The sequence below is a fragment of the Lepidochelys kempii genome, chromosome 3 (genome assembly GCF_965140265.1).
Source record: "Lepidochelys kempii isolate rLepKem1 chromosome 3, rLepKem1.hap2, whole genome shotgun sequence".
NCBI classification, from domain to species: domain Eukaryota; kingdom Metazoa; phylum Chordata; order Testudines; family Cheloniidae; genus Lepidochelys; species Lepidochelys kempii.
Window position 1 is genome coordinate 18470737 of NC_133258.1, and position 22909 is coordinate 18493645.

The 22909-nt window shown below is 41.9% G+C and overlaps 1 protein-coding gene across 20 annotated transcripts in view; it reads right to left on the bottom strand.

Moving 5' to 3' along the window:
* KLHL29 (kelch like family member 29) overlaps nt 1-22909 on the bottom strand; it is a 601492-nt gene that overhangs the window by 372248 nt on the left and 206335 nt on the right. For 15 of the 20 annotated variants that reach the window (XM_073335864.1, XM_073335869.1, XM_073335868.1 and 12 more), the window contains one exon: nt 17247-17552. The exons of 1 other annotated variant lie outside the window; for it this stretch is intronic. In XM_073335864.1, coding sequence (XP_073191965.1) covers nt 17247-17507 — 261 coding nt within the window. In that variant the 5' untranslated portion in view covers nt 17508-17552. Of the gene's footprint in view, nt 1-17246; nt 17553-22455; nt 22510-22909 lie in introns of those variants that run through there. 4 more of the 20 variants (XM_073335854.1, XM_073335855.1, XM_073335853.1 and 1 more) reach the window with 2 other exon arrangements.

The following is a 22909-nucleotide window of genomic DNA, read 5'->3' on the forward strand; positions in this document are numbered from 1 at the left end:
AACCAAACTGTAAACCCTGTCTATGACTGAAACCACTTCAAGCCCGGGGGTGCACCAGCACCCCTAGCTCCAGCACCTATGCCAACAACATTTTGTACACACAAAACAACTTTCATGAGATGACCCAAGGCACAGAGCACTCTGCTCTTTAACATCTGGCATTATCTAACGTGTTTCCCCTTCTTACTTTGGCAAGAATGAACAGTCAAACACTGAACTATCAAGACATACCTTCAACTTTACTTTTAAAATTTTCATTTCATTTTAATTTCAAGAATAATGAGGAGTTCGGTGGCAGGTTAAAGACTAATAGATTTATTTGGGCATAAGCTTTCGTGAGTAAAAAACCAATAGATCTGTTAGTCTTTAAGGTGCCACCGGACTCCTTGTTGTTTTTGTGGATACATACTAACACGGCTACCCCTCTGATACTTTAATTTCAAGGTTTTCCTGCAGCTTAATTAACTGTTCAGGTGCATTATACAGATCTATATGGAGTGCTGCATACTGAGAAGTACGGTGCGATACATGGGAGAAAGAGCAATACTGAAAGAAGTTCAGAGAACTCTGCTTACACAATGTACTCTATAAACCCTTTACTAGAGACGGAAAAGAATTTTATAATCTTTGGCATAGGTTTACATGTGTAAAAGGTATATTAATAAAATCAGTCCTTGTTCATTATTTGAACACAAATCCCATTAATAATTCCATTAAGCTACAACTCCAGTTCATTATTTTACCCATTCCCTCTTCACTATATTCACTATCAACATCTGCTGCTGTTCTTGAGAAAGAGGGTGAGCAGGGCATGCAATTGCATTTGCACTCAACACTGTACCCTTGGCTGGCTGGCAACCAGTGATGATATAAAGGGCATTTCATTCGCTCTTACACAGAGACAGAAAGCGTCGCCTTACAGCATAAACAGCTTCCATCTTAACAGTGAAGATCCACCCCTGAATTCAAATTACCTCATTATCAGAGCTCCTCTGCATGCTTGTTCAATACTTACAAGCAAAAACTTTAAGGGGGCAAAAAAAGGGAAAGAGAGACGTAGCAATATACGTTTCTACTTTGAAAGTAAAAACTTAGAACAGAAAAAAAAATCACTTTTACCATGTTAGGCATTCAGGAAGGCAACAGATAACAATCCCAATGCACAGCGGTGTCTGCGATGATGAATGAAGAACGGGCACAGGACTCTTAAAAAGGTTATTACAGCAAATTTAAGCAAACCAATTGTGCAGAGAGTCTTGTGAGAGAGCTCAGATGGTTGCTTAACAGAGAAGATTTTCAGAACTTCTATTTTAATCACCCAGTCTCAGCGCAACTAGCTCAATTTGATTTAACAATCTAAAAGGCTGAAAGATATGGGGAAAAAAAGAGATACTTCCCTCAATAAATTGAAAAAGATGGAGTGCAAGCCTATTTAGATCCACTTCTCATAAATGGCTTTTTTTTTCTTTTTTTTGCTTAAACAAAGTTAGTTTTGGCCTAGTGAAAGATTTCAGCCTTGAAGACCAATGTCCTTGGTATAGAGATACATATAGAGAAGATGGGCTGTAGCAATGCAAGCCTCTTCACACTGCCCCATCAATGTGCCTTAACTTTGTCCAGGAAAGGCCAGTTCCAAAATAAAAGACTACAAACAAGGATGCCAAATATGATGATGTACACACTTGGAGGTGAAATGGACTGAGATCAACAGCAAAAACAACGAGGAGTCCTTGTGGCACCTTAGGCTTGGCTACACTTGCAGATCTAGATCGCTGGGAGATAAACCACCCTTCAGAGACTGCAGCAGGGAAAACACTGCCATGTGTTTACACTGTCAGCTGCAAACGCACTGGCATGGCCACATTAGCATCTCTTGCAATGCCACAAAGAGCAGTGCTTTGTGGGTCCCGGGGCCCATACACATGGCAACACAAGTGAGGAAGACCAAAGTGTTGTTTGTATGTCTTCGTTTGATGAAAAGTCTACCAAATATAACATAGGCTCGTGGAATTCAGTCCAGGCTCTGTTGCGTGGAAGCAAACTACCCATTGCACACACGTTTTGATAAATCCACAAAACACAATATCTGCCACAGGAGAGCATCCCAATCATGAAACAATCTATCAACTATGTTTGAAAACCAAGGCCCAAACCATCACATCCTGAGATACACACACTCAACAGGGCTACTAGAATTTTGCTTGCAAAGTCATCTCTACATGTGGAATGATACGTAGGTGTTTGACAGCAGCTATTTGTTGGGGCTGAAAACTGCACTTGGTTCATTTGATAAACTAAAATGCTGAAGGACCATCAGAATCTGGAGCAGTTTTCTTGCAACCCTACATGAGAGTATCACCGAGGCAGTTTGAAACTCTCTATTCATGAAATGACAGTAATCAGGAGACTTCTGTTAATGAAAGGGATTTGTGATCCATTTCCAGAGAACAAAATGTACAGAAAATTGTACCTCAGGTGGATGGAAATGGAAGAGGGGAGGTGAAAATTGGGCTTAACAAAAAGATATAACCATAGCCTTGGATTTTTCCCAGTCCTGGTAACTAGCACAGGTTTATGGGACCATGGCTGGCAGAAAGAACTATTATTTACTATTCAATGTTGCAGTGAAAGACAAAGTGAATAGACAACCTTGTAAGTGAAAAATCAATTGTGTAGGTAGTGAGAGATGTTTCTACTTCAGCAATTAATTGATAACATGCTCTTTCATACTAGATATATGTCATCATTCATCCGATAACTAACATGGTCTCTCATTTCCAGACCCCCAAAATTCATTTTCTGGCACCAGAAATGTATAAGACCACATTCTTCACTCTGGCATGGGAACTGAAGTCATTAGCTATGTGTGGTTCTCTGCAAATCAGTGCCACAAAGGCTTCTACAAAATAACAGCAATAGGCTCTTTCTGTGGCTTCTACTTTGTTCCCTAGAACATCAGCTTCTATTTAAAAAGGAAGAATGAGAATCATGAGCTCTCCTGGTTGCAATGACTCTAATCACAATGCCAAACTGATGAACCAGTGTCCTATTGAGTCTGCAGGCAGGTTAAAAGAATAGCACAAACAGAGGTGAGAATGTCCCCCCCCCATGCTCAGATTCATCTCAGTAGGCTATGAAATTGTGAATCCTAATTACAACCCACATAACTCATGCCAACATTGTTAAGACATTTCCATTATGACCAAAACTAACCGGAAAACTGTCAAAAACAAATGAAATTTTGTGAAAATATTCATGCTCCTCCTACCCATTTATTTTATTTTCTACCCATTTTACTTCGCAGGGATATTCTCTACTGAGGAATTTACTGCAGCAGCGGGTTGATTTGGATAGTCTATATAGAAATATTGCTGAAATGCAAGGAAAGGTTTAAACAGGTGCTGGAAATGCCGGTTCTGTTTTGGTTTTCACTAGGATGTTCCATAAAACAACATTTTTCAGTTACAAATAGGAAGCGCTGCCTCCAGTAAAGCCAATTAAGACACTGGGAAATGTCAGGGGAATCTGAGTCAACTGGCCTAGAATAGGAAAACTGGGGAAAAATGGCGAGAATAAGGACATCTCCCTCCAATCTGTGGGTTCCCACTGAACAGCTTTGAAAGGAGCCTTGTCCAGTCTTTCTCCAAGGGTAGAATGGTGGCTGCCATGCTGAGCCTGATGATTGGGAGCTGAAAATGTGGGAGGGAAAAAATCTTAGGATTTTTTTGCCTGATATACATTAGGCTTCAAAAAGAGCTACTAATTTTTGCCCATCATAAACTGCAAACACAAACGACAGAATGTAGACATTCAACCATCCAACCACAGCTGCAAAACTGCAGACTCAAAATCAGAGTCTGTATGGAGACCCCTTAGAAAATTAGTGCCCTCTCCAACCCCTCCAAAATGTTTCCTAATTTTGTTCTGCCAATATATGATTGCAGTCAACATTTTATTGACTGAAAAAAAAATGAGTTCTCTCTAACTAAAGAAATTTCTGTAGACCACCTGGCAAAATTAAACATTTGCAATGATAAACAAACAAACAAACAAACAAACAAACATGAAGCGAAGTCTCATATACAAGTGCAAAGTTTTTTGTTTTTTGTTTTGTTTTTTAAAAAAAGGAAGATTTTGAAAACACAGGAATTCTAATGATGACAACAATGTATTAAGATTTCTTGTGTCAATTGTATCAAATGTTAATATTAATCAATATTAAAGCAAAATTTGAAAAGAAAGGTAGGGATTGGAAATAAAAAGGACTTCAAAGAATCAAGCACTCACCTCTTGGCCAGCACGCATTTTGACTGGGTACTGGATATTACTGATACTTATCATTTTCAGAAGTCAAGATACTTTTGGATCCAAATGTCAAGGACTGGAAACACTCCCTCCCCCCTACCCAAAATTGCCATTTTTGTGATTTTGGAAGTACTTCGCTATGTCAATTAGGGCTGCAAACACACTGCCTTTCATCTTCAAATGGAGCTCGGACTAGAGTCTGATCCGACCTCTCAGGTCTTTCAACAGATGATAAACACATTGCAAGTCAAAAACGAGCATGGTTATTTACTAACTATATAGATTAATTAGGGCATCAGTGCTTACCAAATTTAAATTGCTTTAAGCCGGTAAAATATCCCTGAGCTGTAAGGAGAGATTTATAAAAACACTTAAAAGTTTTTTAGGTTTCCACACTGTTGAGACATTTACCAGTCAGGAAGTATTAACACAAGTGATAGCTGTGCAGTATATTGGGCATGCAAAATAAATGGGTCTGAACTGCAGAGTTCAGATCCAGAGTCAACCCAAAATTCCCCAAAGCTTGGGTGTGTTGAGATTTTGTCTTTGGTTCTGTCCAATCTCTAGGGCCATATGCTAGTAAGTAGGATCTTAGCTGTCATACTAGGGTGACCAGATGTCCTGATTTTATAGGGACAGTCCCGATTTTTGGGTCTTTTTCTTATTTTGGCTCCTATTACCCCACACCCCCATTCCGATTTTTCACATTTGCTGTCTGGTCACCCTATGTCTTACCCGCATGGCAACACAGCTCCTCCTTGTTGCCATGGCAGTTACATAGCAGCTGGACATGTTTGCTGCAGCCATGTAGGAAAAGTCACTGTTTGGGTTCAACCAGCAGAAGGTTTTAGGCAATTTCTAATCAGAAACCTTCCGTGAGCCAACGAGCATGCTGTGTAATGCAACTGCTCCATAGCTCCTCCCCTTACCTCCGCCAGATCCATGTCCCACTCTCCCCCACAAAAGCCCCTTCCGTGAGCATCTGGGAGTTAGCAGGAGGTTGCAGTGGAGCTATGCTCTCCTCCTTTGGTGGTTTGGTTTGGTGCAGTTGAAGGCAGCATGCAGCTACTAGCATATAGCCAGTATTACATATTTATGTGTACTGATTCTAGATTGAGTTCTAAATTGAGAGGCAAAAAGGAGTGCTAGAAGGGATAAAGGGGATTGATAGAAAATATTCTGAGGCTGAAGGCTAGCCATAGAGGTGACCTTACAACCTTCTATAAGTCAATCAGCTAACAGGAAACTTTAGCAGTACTGGAAGCCCACTATTAAATATGCAAATGAAAAGACTCTTAGTACAGAGAAAGAACCAAGGAAAAAATTAGCAGAACATTTTCAGGCTGTTTTAAATAGAACAAACCCAAATGAACCATTTGAAATATGTCATGAAGACCGACCACCAGAGCTTAATATTGATTTTGAATATGTCACAATAAAAGAAGTTAGACAATCCAGAGGAAAACTCAAAAATGGGAATACACCTAGAGACAATAATATTAAAAATGCTTAAAATGAGTGACACACCTCCCCCCCAATATCCCTTCCTTGTGTTTTTGGATAGACTATGGAATGAAGAAAAGAACGAAACCCAGTGGAAGAGAGACCTTAGAGTCAAACTGCCAAAGAAGGGTGACCTTACCAACTGCAATAACTAGAGAGAAATCACATTACTCTCTATTCTTAGGAAAATCATGCTCAACATTATCCTGGAATGTTTCAAGAAACAAACAGATCTCCAGCGTACAGAGGAACAAGCAGGTTTTACACAATACAGATCATGTGCAGAACATATTATTTTATACATTTTCAGGAGGTTTTTGATATCTTATATAGAAATAGTCTTTGGAAAATTATGGCATATGATGGAATACCAGCAAAAAATAATTAGAATGATCAAAAACCTGTATAAGGCCAAATGTTCAGTTTGAGATGGTGACATCATCAGCCAACGGTTTGCACTGACAACTGGAGTAAGGCAAAGGTGTATTATGTCCCCACTACTGTTTGCACTGGTCAATGACTATTGTCATGAGGAATGTAACTGCAGACGGCAACCAAGACATTTAAGGACAAATGAGCAGGGGGTTGGCCTATATGACCTCCTGAGGTCCCTTCGAACCCTGATATTCTATGATTCTATGAAATGATAAAGCACAACTGGATGACCTTGCTTTTGCCGACATTGTCTTTTTAGTTTAACACACAACTTAATGGAAGAAAAATTCTTGCTTTTGGCAGAAACAGCAGAACAAACTGGTTTGTTTATCAAGAAGGAAGAGACAAAATATATGACTATCAGTGTCCCAAAAGCAAGCAACAGAGTAGATAGAGAAGCACTAGGTGTAAGTCTGTTTACTTATTTAGAGAGTGAGATGTGCAATGATAGTGACATCATGCCAGATGTCAAGTAACAAATACCAAAATCAGCGAACAACTTCCATAAACTTGAAAAGATTTGGAAAAGTAGTATGAATGGCATGGATACAAAATATTAATTTATTAATTATTTAATTTATAATACCACATTATGTCTGGCCTCCTTTATGGAGCAGAGTCATGGGAATCTACAGCCAAAATTGATAAAATCAACTCAAAGATATTCAGAGTCCACTGCACAGACTTTCTTGCAACAACATCAGAAAATACAAGTAGAGCAAACCAACCTATAGCATCAAACATGGTAAGAAGACTATGATGGACCTATTTAGGTCATGCTTTAAGGGTGTCTCTGGCATGGCCTCCACAAAAAGTGATGTACAACAGTATCCTTCACCTAACAGAGAAAAGGCTTGCACCTGGAAAACCACAAAGCACAGACAGTGCTACATTTTAAACTTTTTTTCCCCTGCAAGTCCTTGGAAGGGTAACCCATTTCCCTAGAACAAACAATTGTACTTTTTGACACACACAGTCTGAAATCTGACTTGGAATCATAGTAATTTGCCACAGGGGAAAAAAAATGGAGGCTCTGAAATCTGACTTTTTTCACCTCTGCGCTTGGTCTGTGCTGTTCCACTGTGTCCGGATCAAAGAGTCGACGGACTACCCAAGGAGAACAGTGTTCCACCAGAAATTGTGACAAAAAAGTGTCAGCTGTCAATACCAGACCCCATGAGACCCTACCGGAGCCCAGTTCAGAGAAGCTGCATTGCAAGTCCCGTACATTTTATCACGGCATATTTACTGTTTTCTAGAAAGCACACATTCCAATATTTATAATCTCTCTTAATGCAAGCTGCTTATGTTTTATAATAGTAAGAGTACATACATTTTAGTGACCGTGTAGAGCAACAAATTGTTGCATGTAATTAGTCATGTACAACATAAGGCAAAACGTGAAAAACAATTCATGTTTATTTTTCCTCTGCTTAATCGATATTTTAAATATTTACAGAAGCCAAACACCAGCTTAGGCAGTTATCATCTCAGAAACTGAAAGGACAACATTCTACAATACAAAATACAGCAATGTATATTTGAATATCTGAGTGTCTGTCTGCTGTGACCATTTGTTTGGCCAGTGTTTGACTCAGGGGAGGGCAAACTATGGCTACAGGCAGGATACAGCCCGTCAGGGCTTTCAATCTGGCCAGCGGGATTGCCAGCCCTGTGGTGCAGTGCGGCTAAGGCAGGCTCCCTGCCTGCCCTGGCCCCACGCCACTCCCAGAAGCAGCCAGCACCACGTCCCCACGGCCCCTGGGGGAGAGGTGAGCAGAGGGTTCCGTGTGCTGCTCTCACCTGCAGCCACTGCCCCCTGCAGCTCCCATTGGCTGGGAACAGGGAACCGCAGCCAATGGGAGCTTCGGGGGTGGTACCCGCAGTCAAGAGCAGTGTGTGGTGGAGCCACCTGCTCTACCCCACCCCCAAAAGCCACTACCGGACATGCTGACCACTTCTGGGAGCCGCGCAAGGCCAGGGCAGCCTGCCTTAGCCCCACTGCACATCGCTGCCACCCTGGAGCTGCTCGAGGTAAGCAACACCAGGCCAGAGGCTGCATCCGAACCCCTCCTGCACTCCAACCTCAACCCCCTGCCCTAAGCCCTCTAACCCCCTGCCTTGAGACCCTTTCCGCATCACTCCCGCACTCCAATCCCCTGCCCTAAGCCCACAACCACACCCTGCACCCTCCTTCACCCCAACCCCCTGCCCTGAGCACCCTCCTGCACACTGCACCCCCCCATACACCCAGCACTACAACCCTCTGCCCCAGCCCTACATTCATGGCCCACATACAATTTCTCCACCCAGATGTGGCCCTCGGGCCAAAAAGTTTGCCCACCCTTGGTTTGACTGAAGCTAGTTATGGGAACTGTTTGACTGTGTGTATGTCTGTTTGAAAAGTGTGAGTTGGGCGTGCTTTGTTCCAGGTGGGCCGTGAGAGGTGTACTGGAGTGTGAACCAGGCGAGGGGCAACAGCTTCCAGTGCCTATTTATCCACATGGGCACTAACGATACTGCCAAGAATGACCTTGAATGGATCACTACAATTACATGGCTCTGGGAAGAAGGTTAAAAGAGTTTTGGGCACAAGTGGTGTTCTCGTCCATCCTCCCTGTTGAAGGAAAAGGCCCAGGCAAGGACTGTCAAACTGTGGTAGTAAATGCATGGCTACACAGGTGGTGTTAGTGAGAGGAGTTTGGCTTCTCTGACAACAAGCTGATGTTCCAGGAAAGAGGATTACTGTCCTTGGATGGGATCCATCTATCAAATACTGAGAAGAGCATCATTGGACATCATTTTGGTAACCCAATAAGGAGAGCTTTAAACTAGGTCATATGGTGGGCGGGGGTGAAAAAAATCTGGCCAATGTGTATCTAGGCTCAAGTAATGAAGACAAGGGAGAAAAGGGGCTACCAACCCCTTCCAACCTCGATATGCTATGATTCATGATATATGAAGAAAATTATGACTTAATTGGCAACACAAAGACTTGGTGGGACAGACAACTCCCATGATTGGAGTACCAGCATTGAGGGATATAGCTTGTTCCAAAAGGATAGGTATGGGGGAAAAGGAGGAGGTGTTGCACTGTATGTCAGGAATGTATAAACTTGCTCCGAGGTCCAAGGGGAAGCGAGCAACAGACCTACTGAGAATCTTTGGGTGTGGATAAGAAGGGAAAAGAACAGTAGTGGCATTATGGTGGGGGTCTATTATAGACCACCAAATCAGGAAGAGGAAGTGGATAAGTCATTCTGCAAGCAGATAACAAGATTAGCTAACACACATGAGCAGCAAAACATAATATGTCCTGCAAATTCTTAGCATGCATAGGAGAGAGCTTTCTGATTCAGAAAGTTGAGGAAACAACTAGGAGGTTGTCCATTTTGGATCTGTCTTTGACCAAAGGGGATGAATTAGTTGTGAATGTGAAGATCGATGGGAGAGCGATCAGCGGTCGATTTAGCAGGTCTTCACTAGACCTGCTAAATCGACCCCTGGTGGATCGATCAGTAAGTGGAGACAAACCCAGAGAAATAATAGACAAGGTCCCATGGAAAGACCAATTAGGAAGAAAAGGAGTTGATGGGGGCTGACAGTTCTTAAAAGCTGTAATACTAGAGGCTCAACATCAAGCTTTTCTGACACAGAGGAAAGATAAGAGCCATGGGAGTCTAATGTGGCTGCACAAGGAGCTTTTTAGCTATCTAAAAACTAAAAGGAATACATACAGCAAATGAAAGGAGGAAGACTGTCACCAAGGAAGTATACATGGGAATAGTCTGAGCGTGTAGGGACAAAATCAGGAAAGCCAAGGCAAAGAAAAAGTTACAATTAGCAAGAAATGTTGGAGACAACAAGAAGGGATTCTTCAAATATGTCAGTCAAAAAAGAAAGATCAGGGATGGTGTTGGTCTGCTGCTCAATGGAGGTGGTGAGCTGGTAACAGAAGATTATAGAGAAGGGAGAGCTGCTGAATGCCTAATTTGCTTCAGTCTTCTCACAAAAAATAACATATGACTGGATGACTAGCAAAGTTACCACAGACAATAAAGAGGAAGGGATTCAGATTGGGATGAGTAAAGAACATGTCAGAGATCACCTGACCAACTTGAATGAATTAAAATCAGTGGGGCTGGATGCTGTTCACCCAGGGTACTGAAGTAATTATCTGAAGAAATCTTGGAGCAATTGGCAACAATATTTACAAACTCATGGATGACAAGAGAGGTCGTGGAAGACTGGAGATGGGCTAATGTAGTGCTCATCTTTAAAAAGGGGGGATCCAGCCCATCTAACATTTCTGTCCAGCCCGCCAGGCTCTTTGGCTACCCCCTTGCGATCTCCAGGCCGCTAGAAGTCCCACTGCACAGCAGGGCTCTCACGCACGCTGCTGTCATGTTTCTTCGCACCCCTGGTGGCGGGGGAGGCGGCTCTGCGCACTGCCTCCACCCCCAGCACCTTCCTCACAGCTCCCATTGGTCAGAAACTGGCCAATGGGAGCTGCAGGGGCGGTGCTTGCAGGCCTGGGCAGCGCACTGAGACCCGCTGCCCTCCTTCCCTCAAGGAGTACACAGAGACTTGTCAGCAGCGGACGGCTGCAGCCACTTACAGGAGTGATGTAGGACCATGGAATGCAGCCTGCCTGAGCCCTGCTGTGCTGCCGGCCAGGAGCCACCTGTGGTAGGTGCCTCCAGGCCAGAGCCTGCACCTCGCACCCCCTCCTACACCCCAACGCCCTGCCCCAGGTGAGAACCCCCTCCTAGATCCAAACTCCCTCCCACCCCCATGTGCACCCCAATCCCCTGCCCCAGCCTGGAGCTCCCTCCTGCACCAAACTCCCTCCCAGAGCCCAAACCCCTCACCCTCTTCTGCACCCCAACCCTCTCCACCACCCCAGAAGTCTCTCCTGCACCCAAACTCCCTCCCAGACCCTGCACTCCCTCCATCAATATAGTAGAAATGCGCAGCCCCTGGGGTAGGGGAACTAAATTCATGGAGTGGCCCCTCTGCGAAAATTATTGCCCACCCCTGTATTAATGGAATGATGTCGGATTGGAGGGAGGTCTCAAGTGGGGTTCCACAGGGATCTGTTCTGAGTCTGGTATTGTTTAACATGTTTATTAATGACTTGGATGTAGGTGTAGAGAGCAGAGTGATCAAGTTTGCAGATGACACAAAGCTAAGCATGGTTGCCAATACTTTGGAGGATAGAGCTAAAATTCAGAGGGATCTTGATAAATTGGAGAACTGACCTGTAGACAACAAAATGAAATCCAATAAAGACAAATGTCAGGTGCTACATTTAGGGAAGAAAACTCAATGCACAAATACAGATTGGGGGAAAATTTGCTTTGCAGCAACACTGCTGAGAAGGATCTGGGAGTTGTAGTGAATCACAACCTCAACATGAGTCAGCAATGCAATGCTGTTGCAAAAAAAGGAAATGCAATTTTAGGTTGCATTAACAGAGGCACAGCATGCAAGTCATGGGAGGTGACAGTACTGCTCTACTCAGCACTGGTTAGGCCTCAGCTGGAGTACTCTGTCCAGTTTTGGTCACCAATGTATAGAAAGAATACAGAAAAACTGGAAAGGATCCAGAGGCGAGCGACAAAGATGATCAAAGGGATGGAATGCAAGCCATACGAGCAAAGGCTGAAGGAACTGGATATGTTCAGTTTGGAAAAGAGGAGATTAAGGGGGGACATGATAGTGGTCTTCAGATACTTGAAAGGCTGCCATAAAGAAGATGGAGAAAAGTTCTCTCTTGCCACAGAGGGCAGGACAGGAGGAAATGGGTCAAACTACAGCATAGCAGATTTAGATTAAAACTCAGGAAAAACTTCCTTACTGTGAGAACAGCAGGACAATGGAACAGACTGCCTCGGGAGGTTGTGGCAGCTTTTTCACTGGAGGTTTTCCAGCGAAGGCTGGATAGCCATGTGTCTTGGATTGTTTAGACACAACAAATCCTATATCTTGGCAGAGGGTTAGACAAGATCAGTGGTTCTCAACCAGGGGTATGTGTATCCTTGGGAGTACACATAGGTGTTCCAGGGGGTATATCAACTCATATAGATATTTGCCTAGTTTTACAACAAGCTACATAAAAAGCACTAGCAAAGTCAGTAAAACTAAAATTTCATACAATGACTTGTTTATGCTCACTGCTCTATGTACTATACACTGAAATTCAATAAGTGTGCTGAAACACTTTTGTATTATTATGTCTGATTTTGTAAGCAAGTAGGTTTTAAGTGCAGTGAAACTTGGGGTACGCAAGACAAATTAGACTCCTGAAAGGAGTACAGTAGTCTGGAAAGGCTGAGAGCCACTGGACTAGATGACCCCTGGAGTCCCTTCTAACCATATGATTCTGTGTTCAGTAAACAGTCGGCAGGTAACAGACTAAAGAGTGAGAAAGCTTTACCAGTTGGTGTAGGGGAACTAAATTATTTTGGATCTCAAAGGAAATAAATGTGTTAACATTTTACCTTTACAGTATTTTATCTTATTTCCTTTTACAATGCAATCTCCAGCCACAAAGATTTGTTTCTCCTTTAAAATAAGAATTTCCCCCTCTTTCCTGCTCATTTGTTTTATCTGACTTGGTTAAGCCAGTGCATGGTGAGACAGAGGGTGATTTCTCCCTCTGCATTCCCTATCCTGCTTTTCAGAGAGGTTAACAAATGTTTTACACTCTCCTTCTCCTCTCCCACATTTCCTTTGAGCCAAACCACCATAGGATCAAAACTCTGCTAGCAACAACACACAAGCCTTAAATCTTATGGGAGCATTATAAACATAGAAGGCCAGGCTCTGATTTCAGTTATTCCCCGGTAAAGACAGTTACCCTCGGTTATACTGGAGAAAATCCTATCAGAATTTGAGACTGGATTTTTTATACCCATTGTCATAGGTTTAATCTTGAAATTAACAAATCATTAAGCATGTGGGGGCTTAGGAATCAATTCATGTTCCAGGCAAAGGGTTTTTAAAATTAATGCTGAACAAAAAAATAATCAGACAGTGCCTGATACCGCACAGATCCTGTTGACGTATCAATCTTTTCAGGCATTTAAAAATAATATCCAGATGCTAAAAGTAAATGTTCTATAACCAAAAAATCTCTTGGTAATAAAATTTCAAATTACAGCCCATGACAACACTTCTAAATTGCAGCTGTGATGCAGAAGCTTTGATGGAGAAAATTGTACAAGTAACACAGAAAGTAATTTGGAAAAGCAACAGAGAATAGAGGTGCTGCTAATATGAACAGATAACATGGATGGAATATTGTGTAGTGCCTTTAATCAGATTCTAGAGTATTTCATTGCCAATATCTTAAGCAATGCTGCAGTTTTATGGGGATTTCCTTGATAGTTCCTACTAGCAAATAAACCTATGGGAGAGAAAACTGAGCCAAATAATCATACGCGATGGAACTAAGAGCGTGTCAAAATGAAGCTGCACATTGCCCTTTAGTGTTATGAGTCACCCGTTTTCTCCTGCCAAACACTTCAGTAGTTAAAGGACGCCAAATGCAGAAAGTACTCCACAATTGGCAATTCGGACCGTAGGATTCAGACTGAGCCATCCCCAGGTGAAAGCTCTGTGGCCCAGTGGCTTGCATACAGGACTGAGAGTCAGGAGACCCAAGTTGACAAAAAGGTGAGAATACCTGCTCAACGACCTTGAGCAAAATTACAATTTCTCTGTGTCTCAGTTTCTCTATCGTTATACAGGCATTATAATATTAACATACCTTAGAGGGGTATTGAGGCTTAAACAATGTTTGTAAAGTTTTTTCAGAGCCTCAGACGAAAAGGGCGAGAGTAGCCCAAAGTCCTTTTTAATTTTTTTGTTCAGTAAAAATAAAAAAAAAACCCACACACATTTTTCTTTTAAATAACTCAGACCAAACACACAATTCTTCAAGACAATAAGAGACAGGTACATGTGATTTGTGGAAAGGCATTTCACTTGCAGTTAGCAAGTTACTGGTGTGTCCTGAGAGCAATATTAAACACTGAAGATTTGCATCATATCTTTAGTACCATAGTCTGTCCACACATATCAATGTTTTGTCTGTGATGTGAAACACAAGTACTTTTGGAGCCACCTTCTAGGAACCAGGAGTTGCCATAATGAATCAGACCTGTCTAATCCAGTATTCTGTCTTGCATTCCATGAATGTCTCACCTCATCCCTTATAGTAAGAAATTGGCTTAAGCCCCAAAACATAAAGTTTTATATCCCTTCCAGTACTCTTTTTGTTAGCATTAGTTATTATAATTCTGGATATTCTTGTTATAATCTTGTCTGCTCAGACTAGATATTCTAAAGGGCCCTTCTGGACTTACCATCTATGATCAATGACATCATGTCACAGTGAGTTCCACAGTCTAATGACATGTTATGTAAAATATATTTCCTCTTATCCATTCTGAATTTGTCACCTAGGGTTTTACTTAATAAAGAATAAAAAGATGGAAATATAATTAATAGTGGTCAACAAGATTTTATGTACCACAGATCTTGCCAAACAAACCTGGTATTATTCTCTGATGAGATCACAAGTTTGGTTGATAAAAGTAACTACGTAGATGTAATATACTTAGACTTCTGTAGGGCATTTGACATAGTATCGGATGACATTCTGAATTAAAAAATACCAGTATACAATATCAATAAAGCACATGTTAACTGGATTAAGGCTGACAGATCTCAAAGAGTAGTTGTCAATGGAAAATGATCATTGAATGGAGGTGTTTTCAGTGGGGTTCTGAAGAGATCAGTACTAGGCCTGAAGCTATTCAACATTTTCATCAATGGTCTGAGCTTAAATATAAAATCACCATTGAAAGCTAAAGCCAGAAATTCAAAGTAGCATTAGACACACATTTTTAATAGTGAGGGTCATTAAAACTGGAACAAGATAAGAAGGGAGAAACAGGATTCTCCATCTCTGGACGTCTTCAAATCAAGACTGGATGCCTTTCTGCAAGATCTGCTTTAGCCAAACACAAGTTATTTGGCTCAATATTGGGCTAAGAACTTGGTATATATCTGTTTTTAAAATAAACCAAGCAACTGTGCATTCTTCTGGTTTGTGATTTTCCATTTATATGGATTTAAATTTTTATGGTTAACCATTAGCTGGATAGTCAATGGGTTGGAGGCAAACTCATCAGTTTGGGATACTACTGATCATCTGAGCTGAACCACAAGTGCAAATCTGCAGCGTGTGAGACAGAGCACATTTTTTCATTTACAAAACTTTCTCATGTAGTTTGTTGGAAGTTTCCTAGGCAACATCCCCTTAAATCAACTATTCAGATTCCTCACCCACTTCTGTTCCCAAGTTTTTCCCCCCTCAATCCATGTGCTTTTAGTTGTCAGGCTTGCTCAGGTAATCCTCAGCAACAGAGGAGAGAGTGCGGACACTGGGACTTTTTATACATGAATTTGATGGGAGACAACACAGGCAATTAGCAGCTTTCCAGGTAAAGTTCATCCTATATCACCTACATACTGTCTTGTTTGTTTGCATTGATCTAGTGATGTCAAAACCATTCTTACCAATAAAACTCATCTAGAAAATTGCCTAATAAGATAATTTAGAAAATGTTTCACATTTAACATATCACAAAACACTTAAAATGCTGATCATTCCCTCCCACCCCCGAGGAGCAAACACTTTACTATCATAGCTCAGCCTCAGTGGGCTGTTAAACATCAGCAGCTGGACTTTTAGCAGTACAGAGGTCATGATAAATGAAACCACTGTGCTGGCTTCAAAACTTGCTTAATAATCTTCTCCAGACAAAGCGTTCAAAATGCATCTATTGTGGAGAACATCTGGGGAAATCTCATATTCATTTTCATTGGGAACTTACTGCCTGTTGTCAAATAAAAATAAATGAAAAACACTATAGACCATTTTAAAAAACATTCACACTGTAAACTTTTGTCCACTGTTTCCTTCTGCAGCATTGACTTTGTTTTTCTACTGTGTGAAAAAAATCAATATAGTATGGTATTGCAGTAAATTTCAGCTTGTTCTTGGCTTACTTTAAATAACTTCATTGTCTTCTTTTCCCCTGTCTGCGTCTGTTGTATTTGGCTCTTGCATTTATTAACATGAAACCAAGTTGAAAGAAAAATTTAAATATCATAAAAAGAAAAGCAGCAGGGCATCTGGCTTGCTCGGCTAAAGCCATGGATATCTTTACAATTTGCTAGGGTTTTCCACCACCCTCCACCCCACAACTTCAGCTTTCCTAGTCATTTTTGTATGCAGGAAGGCAACAAAAACTTTTCACTGATATAAAAATTTTTGCTTTGTAGACTTAAGAGGAGCTACAAGTTAAAAGAAAGCCAAAAAACACTACTAGTCAGTAGAATAAAATCAATAAAAAACCACTAGTGATTTTATTTCTTTACCGTTTAACATTTTCTTCCTTCTTAAAATGTATTTATGTATAAACCAGACAGCCTTGTCTCAACTGTGGGTTCCCACTATTCCCATTATTATGTTACAGATGGCAATGTGGAAAGGCACTCTGGACGACTTACAGGAAAGGGCCAAGCAACAGAAACAAAAAGCTCCTATGCACTTTGCTCATTTTCTGCTCTTTGTGACATAAAAATAGATCCGCGTAGGAAAACTACAGCTCCATCTGGAACACTCCTCGGGTAGTTAGACAAACAAAGTGGATAATTTCTAACAACAAAACTGAGAACTAAGGGCTTTCTGTGATAAAGGGAACTGGTTGCTCTCTCTGTTCAGTGATGGAATGAGGTGGGAGATCCACCAGCCCATGAAGGTCATCTTACTACACAAACAGCATATGTAATGGCCAACAGAAGAAAAAAGGCAAAGGGCCATTGGACTTCTTATTCCCATGGCACATCATAAACGAAGGGGACAAGTGTCACCCCATCTGTAGTTCCCTCTAACTCGTCATTACTGAAAACAAGTAAATTCTTACTTTGGTAGTTGAAGCTGCAGATGAGTTGGCCACAAGGCTTGTTATCACGTCGCTGTTCACTGTGGTGCAAGCAGCTGTGGCTGGAGTAGGCAGTCGAGAGGGAACAATTGGCAAAGGCAACAGCCCAGGTCTGTTGTTGCAGTTGCTGCTCGCTGTACTGTTACAGTTACTATTGTTCACATGATTCCCATTGGAGCTCCATTCTCGGCGATCCCACCCAGTGCGATAATCTCTTTCAAATCGGCTGTGGTGCCGTGACATCTCGATCGACTATGGCTTCTTCTCAAAGGGAACTCGAGAGCTCACCTGAAATGTTAAAAGCAAAGAGGTGTTATAAAGTAAGCCCAAAGCAAAACTCCCACTCAATCATTTGGGCCAGTCCCGCCAGTCGTCACCATGCCTATTTTGCAGTACAGGTGAAATTGTGCCAATCAAACATCAGGAGAGGGGATTATGTTTGTAGCAATCTTCATTAAAAATTGAAATGAGAGAGGTAGGATACTGACTGAACATGTGGTGGAGAGAATAGTCACTCAGTTTCCAGGGAATTCCACATGTCCAAACTTTCTAGCAGGATCTCAAGAGACAATACACAAAGAATGAAACACCAAGTTAGAAGCAATTAATCATTCAACCTCCCTGACAGCTTCCTAAAAATGTCCTTTTGAAAATTAAACCTTTCATGGATCTTGCACCAAAGAAATGTCCACCCCACCAATCCCAATGAGGGGAAGATGAAAAGAAATTTGTCATTGCTCCTGCTGCTCTCATTTATTTTAACACACACAGACTCATAGATCCATTTATAGAGTTTAAGTCCAGAAATGACCATTAGATCGTCCAGTCTGACTTTCTGTGTATCATAGCCCATTAAATTTCACCCAATTACCCTTTTATTGAGCCCAGTAACTTGTGTTTGACAAAAACAGATCTTCCAGATTTGACTGAAAGACATCAAGATGGAGAATCCACCACCTCCCTTGGTGGTTTGTTTCAGTGGTTAATCATCCTCATGGTAGAAATTTGAGCCTTATTTCCAATTTGAGTTTGTCTAGCTACAGCTTCTAGCCATTGGTTCTTGTTACAGTAGAACCTCAGAGTTACAAACACCAGCGTTATGAACTAAGTGCAGGGGTGGATTTCCAATTAGGCACAGTAGGTACGCTGGCATGGGGCGCTGGCATTCTAGGAGTGCCTTACCTCTCTAAAAACAGGTGGAACACAAAGATCAGCTGTAGTCTGGGGGGGGGGGCACTTAAGATGCTGTGCCTAGGGGTGCGGAAGATTTAAATCTGGTCCTGACTGACTGGTCAACCACACACCTCATTTGGAACCGGGAGTATGCAATCAGGCAGCAGAGAGAGACATACACACACACAAAAGTAAATAGAGTACAGTACAGTTCTGTGTTAAATGTAACCTACTAAAATAATAAAAGGAAAGTTTACAAAAAAGATTTGACAAAGTAAGGAAACTGTTTCTGTGCTTGTTTCATTTAAATTAAGATGACTAAAAGAAGCATTTTTCTTCTGCACAGTAAAGTTTCAAAGCTGTATTAAGTCAATGTTCAGTTGTAAATTTTGAAAGATCAACCATAATGTTTTGTTCAGAGTTATGAACATTTCACAATTACGAACAACCTCCATTTCCGAAGTGTTCGTAACTCTGAGGTTCTACTTCATGTCTCTCTCTGCTAGATGAAAGAGTCCTTTAGTACCCACTATTTTCTCCTCATGAAGATACTTATATATTGTAATTAAATCACCTTTGAACCTTCTTTTTGATAAATTAAACAGATTAAGCTCTTTAAGTCTCTTACTCTAAGGTATTTTCTCCAGGTCTTGAATAATTTTTGTGGCTCTTTTCTTCACCCTCTCCAATTTTTCAACATCTTTTTAAAAATATGAACACCAAAACTGAACGTAGTATTACAGTATCAGTCTCACCAAAGCCATGTAGCGAGATAAAATCACCTCCTTAGTCCTAATCACTACTACTTTTCTTATACATCCAAGGGTTGCATTAGTCCTTTTTTGCTAGAGCATTGCATTGGAAGCTCACAGTGAATTGTTTGTCCCCTCTGACCGCCCACTATGATTCCTTTTCAGTCCCTGCTTTCCATGATACAGTCCCCCATGTTGTAGGTGTGGCCTGCATTCCTTTTTTCTAGGTGTATAACTTTGCATTTGGCTGTATAATCTTTGAATGGACCCAGTTTACCAAGTAATCAAGATCACTCTGTATGACTGTCCTGTCCTCATCATCATTTACTACTCTGCCAATCTTTGTGTCATCTGCAAATTACACTAGCAGCGGGCAAGTCATCTCAGCACAGAACAGGGAAACAGAAACTCCTGAGTTCTAATCCCAGCTCTGACAATTTCACACTACATGGTGTGATGGAGTGTACCAACCCCGCACTGGCCCAGCAAGGGTTAGCCACGCACTTTGGGCCCAGGAGGCAATGCTCCCATGCACTTGCTGGGCATGCTCTGGTTGGAAGCAGTATATAAAAGGAGGAGGCTTAGCTCAGTCTGGGCTGACTAGGGAGAAGAGTGGATGCACGCTGCAGGCTCCTGCCAGGGAGCCACTAGAGGGCCAGCCTGCAGAGGCTGAAGGCGCTGAACCCCAGACAACTGCAGAGGATGAGGGAGGCGGAAGGCCGCTACCCCAGAGGAGGATCCAGAAGCAAAGGTAGGAAGTTTGTCGAGAGGGGAACCTGAACCTGAAGCCAGAAGTGCTGGTTCCATATGGCCCTGGGTTGGGACCCAGTGGAGTAGGATGGGCCGAGGTCCCTCTACTTCTTTCCACACCTATCACTAGGCCCCACTGCCCAGAAGACTATGGCAGCTACATAGACTCTGGCCACAAGGCCTTGCTGTCCTGAGGACAGGGGCAGCCTCATAGACTTTGGCCAGGAGGCGTCGCTGCCTTGAGAGCAAGGGCATTTTCATGGACTCTGGCCATTAGGCCTCACTGCGCTGAGAGCAAGGGTAGCTCTGTAGACTCTGGTTATTAGGCCTCACTGCCCTGAGGATAAGGACAGCCCCCTGATCCCTGACCGCTAGGCCTCTCTACCTTGACCACAAGGAGTTACATTCACAAAAAGGGGGCATTCTCCCTCCTTTTTCTCCCCCAATGGGCTGAAATCCCGCTACACACGGCCTCGAGCAAGTCATTTAACCCTCTCTACCTTAAAATAGTAACATTCTCCAGGTAACACTGTGACATTTGTACAGCATTAGGAAGTGAAGAATGTTATATATAAATGCTAAATACAGTTTCTCACATGAATAAATCATGAACGTTTGGTTCATTACAGAAACTCATCTATTTTACTTGCATCACACAATCCAATTTATTAGGAGATCAGTGAAACTCATTTTATATTTAAGAATGCATAAAACAAAAATGGACAAGAAAAATATCCCAACGTATGATAGCTGAAGAGATATTACTTCTTGGTATTTTTCTGCTGGATAAGGTCAGTGTTGCACTATGTGTGGTTTTACTTATCATCATGAGCAACCACAGACTGAGCAGAATTTCTGAGCACTGACACAAGCTGTCCTGTGGCTCCTATTAGCTTGTCCACCACAAATGTCTTAGCACTGTTGAGTGAGACTACTTTATCTTAAGTGTAAGGTGGAAAAAAACGTATCCAGAAAGTTCAAACCTAAGCCACTAATAGCCTGTCCTCAAGAGATATAATTCAGACATACTGTAAGACAGGAGAAAGTGAACAACTTTAGTAATAAGACACCTGGTAATACAACAGAATGGCAAGTAAAGCTGGTGCATTAGAGATGAACGTGGCCCATCAGAGACATACCATTTACTGTTAAAGACTGTTCTCCTATTGTACTAGAGGGGATTTATATCACCTTCCTTATAACAAAAGATTGGGACTATTTCTCAAGAACATAAGCAAGGAAAATTCTGCCATCTGCAGCGGTTTGTCCTTCTACTCTCTGTAGTAAAATTAAAGGAGTACTTGTGGCACCTTAGAGACTAACCAATTTATTTGAGCATAAGCTCACGAAAGCTTATGCTCAAATAAATTGGTTAGTCTCTAAGGTGCCACAAGTACTCCTTTTCTTTTTGCGAACACAGACTAACACGGCTGTTACTCTGAAACCTGTAGTAAAATTGTGCGTAGAGGCCCATATATCAGCTTTTGTAGTTGTTGTTTAGGAACCTGTTGCACCTCTTCATCCAAGAGGTGGCATTGCTTCTCTTGGGAAGGGCTGCAGGGCAAGGTTTGTCTTGAGCAGCCTATACTTCAGTAATACCCATTCAAGTACATTAGGATAGTTCTTTCGGGGGGCTCTGAGTAAACTCATGATACTCGTGTCCTGTTCAAACAGAATTTCATGGCCCCTCTGACATGCAGGTTATGAGGATGCCTCTCAACCTTTCTGAAATGACATGGAAGTGACATACCAACTTCTGATTATGGCAAAAATTAAAGGCACACTGTGCATCAACAAGGATACAGTAAACAGAACATCTTTGTCTAAATAAAAAACTTTTTAAAACATAGTGGGGGGAGATTTTCTATGAGCAATGACTGCCATCTCACAGAAAACTAGTACCAGAAATGTAGCTTTAAGGCTTAAACAATTTAAGACTTTTATAGCAGCTCTTACACCATGGTCTAAAAATACTTTACACACTGTAATCAAAAGGGGCTCTATCAACTCAAATTTACAATTTTAAAATGTACTTATCAAGCTGTGGAGAGTGGCTCACTACTGTGAGTGTCAACCTCCGGGCAGACTGTCAAGGAACTGGGCACAAACCCCAAACTGGTTGTATGTTATACAATTAGATTTCACCAATCAAGTAACAAGGGTAAACTCCTCAAGCACTATAACAGCCTTACGATGGAGTCACAGACAGTCCCCTTGGACACGCCAGTCTATCTAGCCACCCAGGCAAGCTTGCCTTTGTAATAGATGGTCCCTTACATAAAAATCACACCAATATTCAGAGACTAACAAATTTATTTGAGCATAAGCTTTCATGAGCTACAGCTCACTTCATCGGATGCATCGGAAGTGAGCTGTCGCTCACGAAAGCTTATGCTCAAATAAATGTGTTAGTCTCTAAGGTGCCACAAGTCCTCCTTTTCTTTTTGCGAATACAGACTAACACGGCTGCTACTCTGAAACAATATTCAGATTACTCCAAGACCCAAACAACTTACCCCAGGTCAAGTGCTTCCTAGATCTCTCTCCAAAGACAATGCTTGTAGCCAATCCTATAATAAACAAATGAAAGGACCATTAACTAAGGGCTAGCCTACCCTAGAATCCCTACAGCAGCGCAGCTGTGTACCGATGCGGCCGTGCTGCTGCAGCGTTGCTGGTGCAGACGCTCTGTGCTGACAGGAGAGAGCTCTCCCACCACCTCTGTGAGAGGCAGCAGATGGATCACCTGCCGACATAGCACTGTCCACAGCAGCACTTCGGTTAGTGTAACTTATGTCATTTGGGGGTGGGGGGAGGCTTTTTCACACACCCCAAGTGATATAAGTTATACTGACATAAGTGCTAGTGTGTACAAGCCCTAAGAAAAAGGACTGAGAGTTATCTACAAGGCTAAAGGAAGGAAACATACACACAAATGAGTTACAATCTTAAGTTCCAAAAGGTGATAGT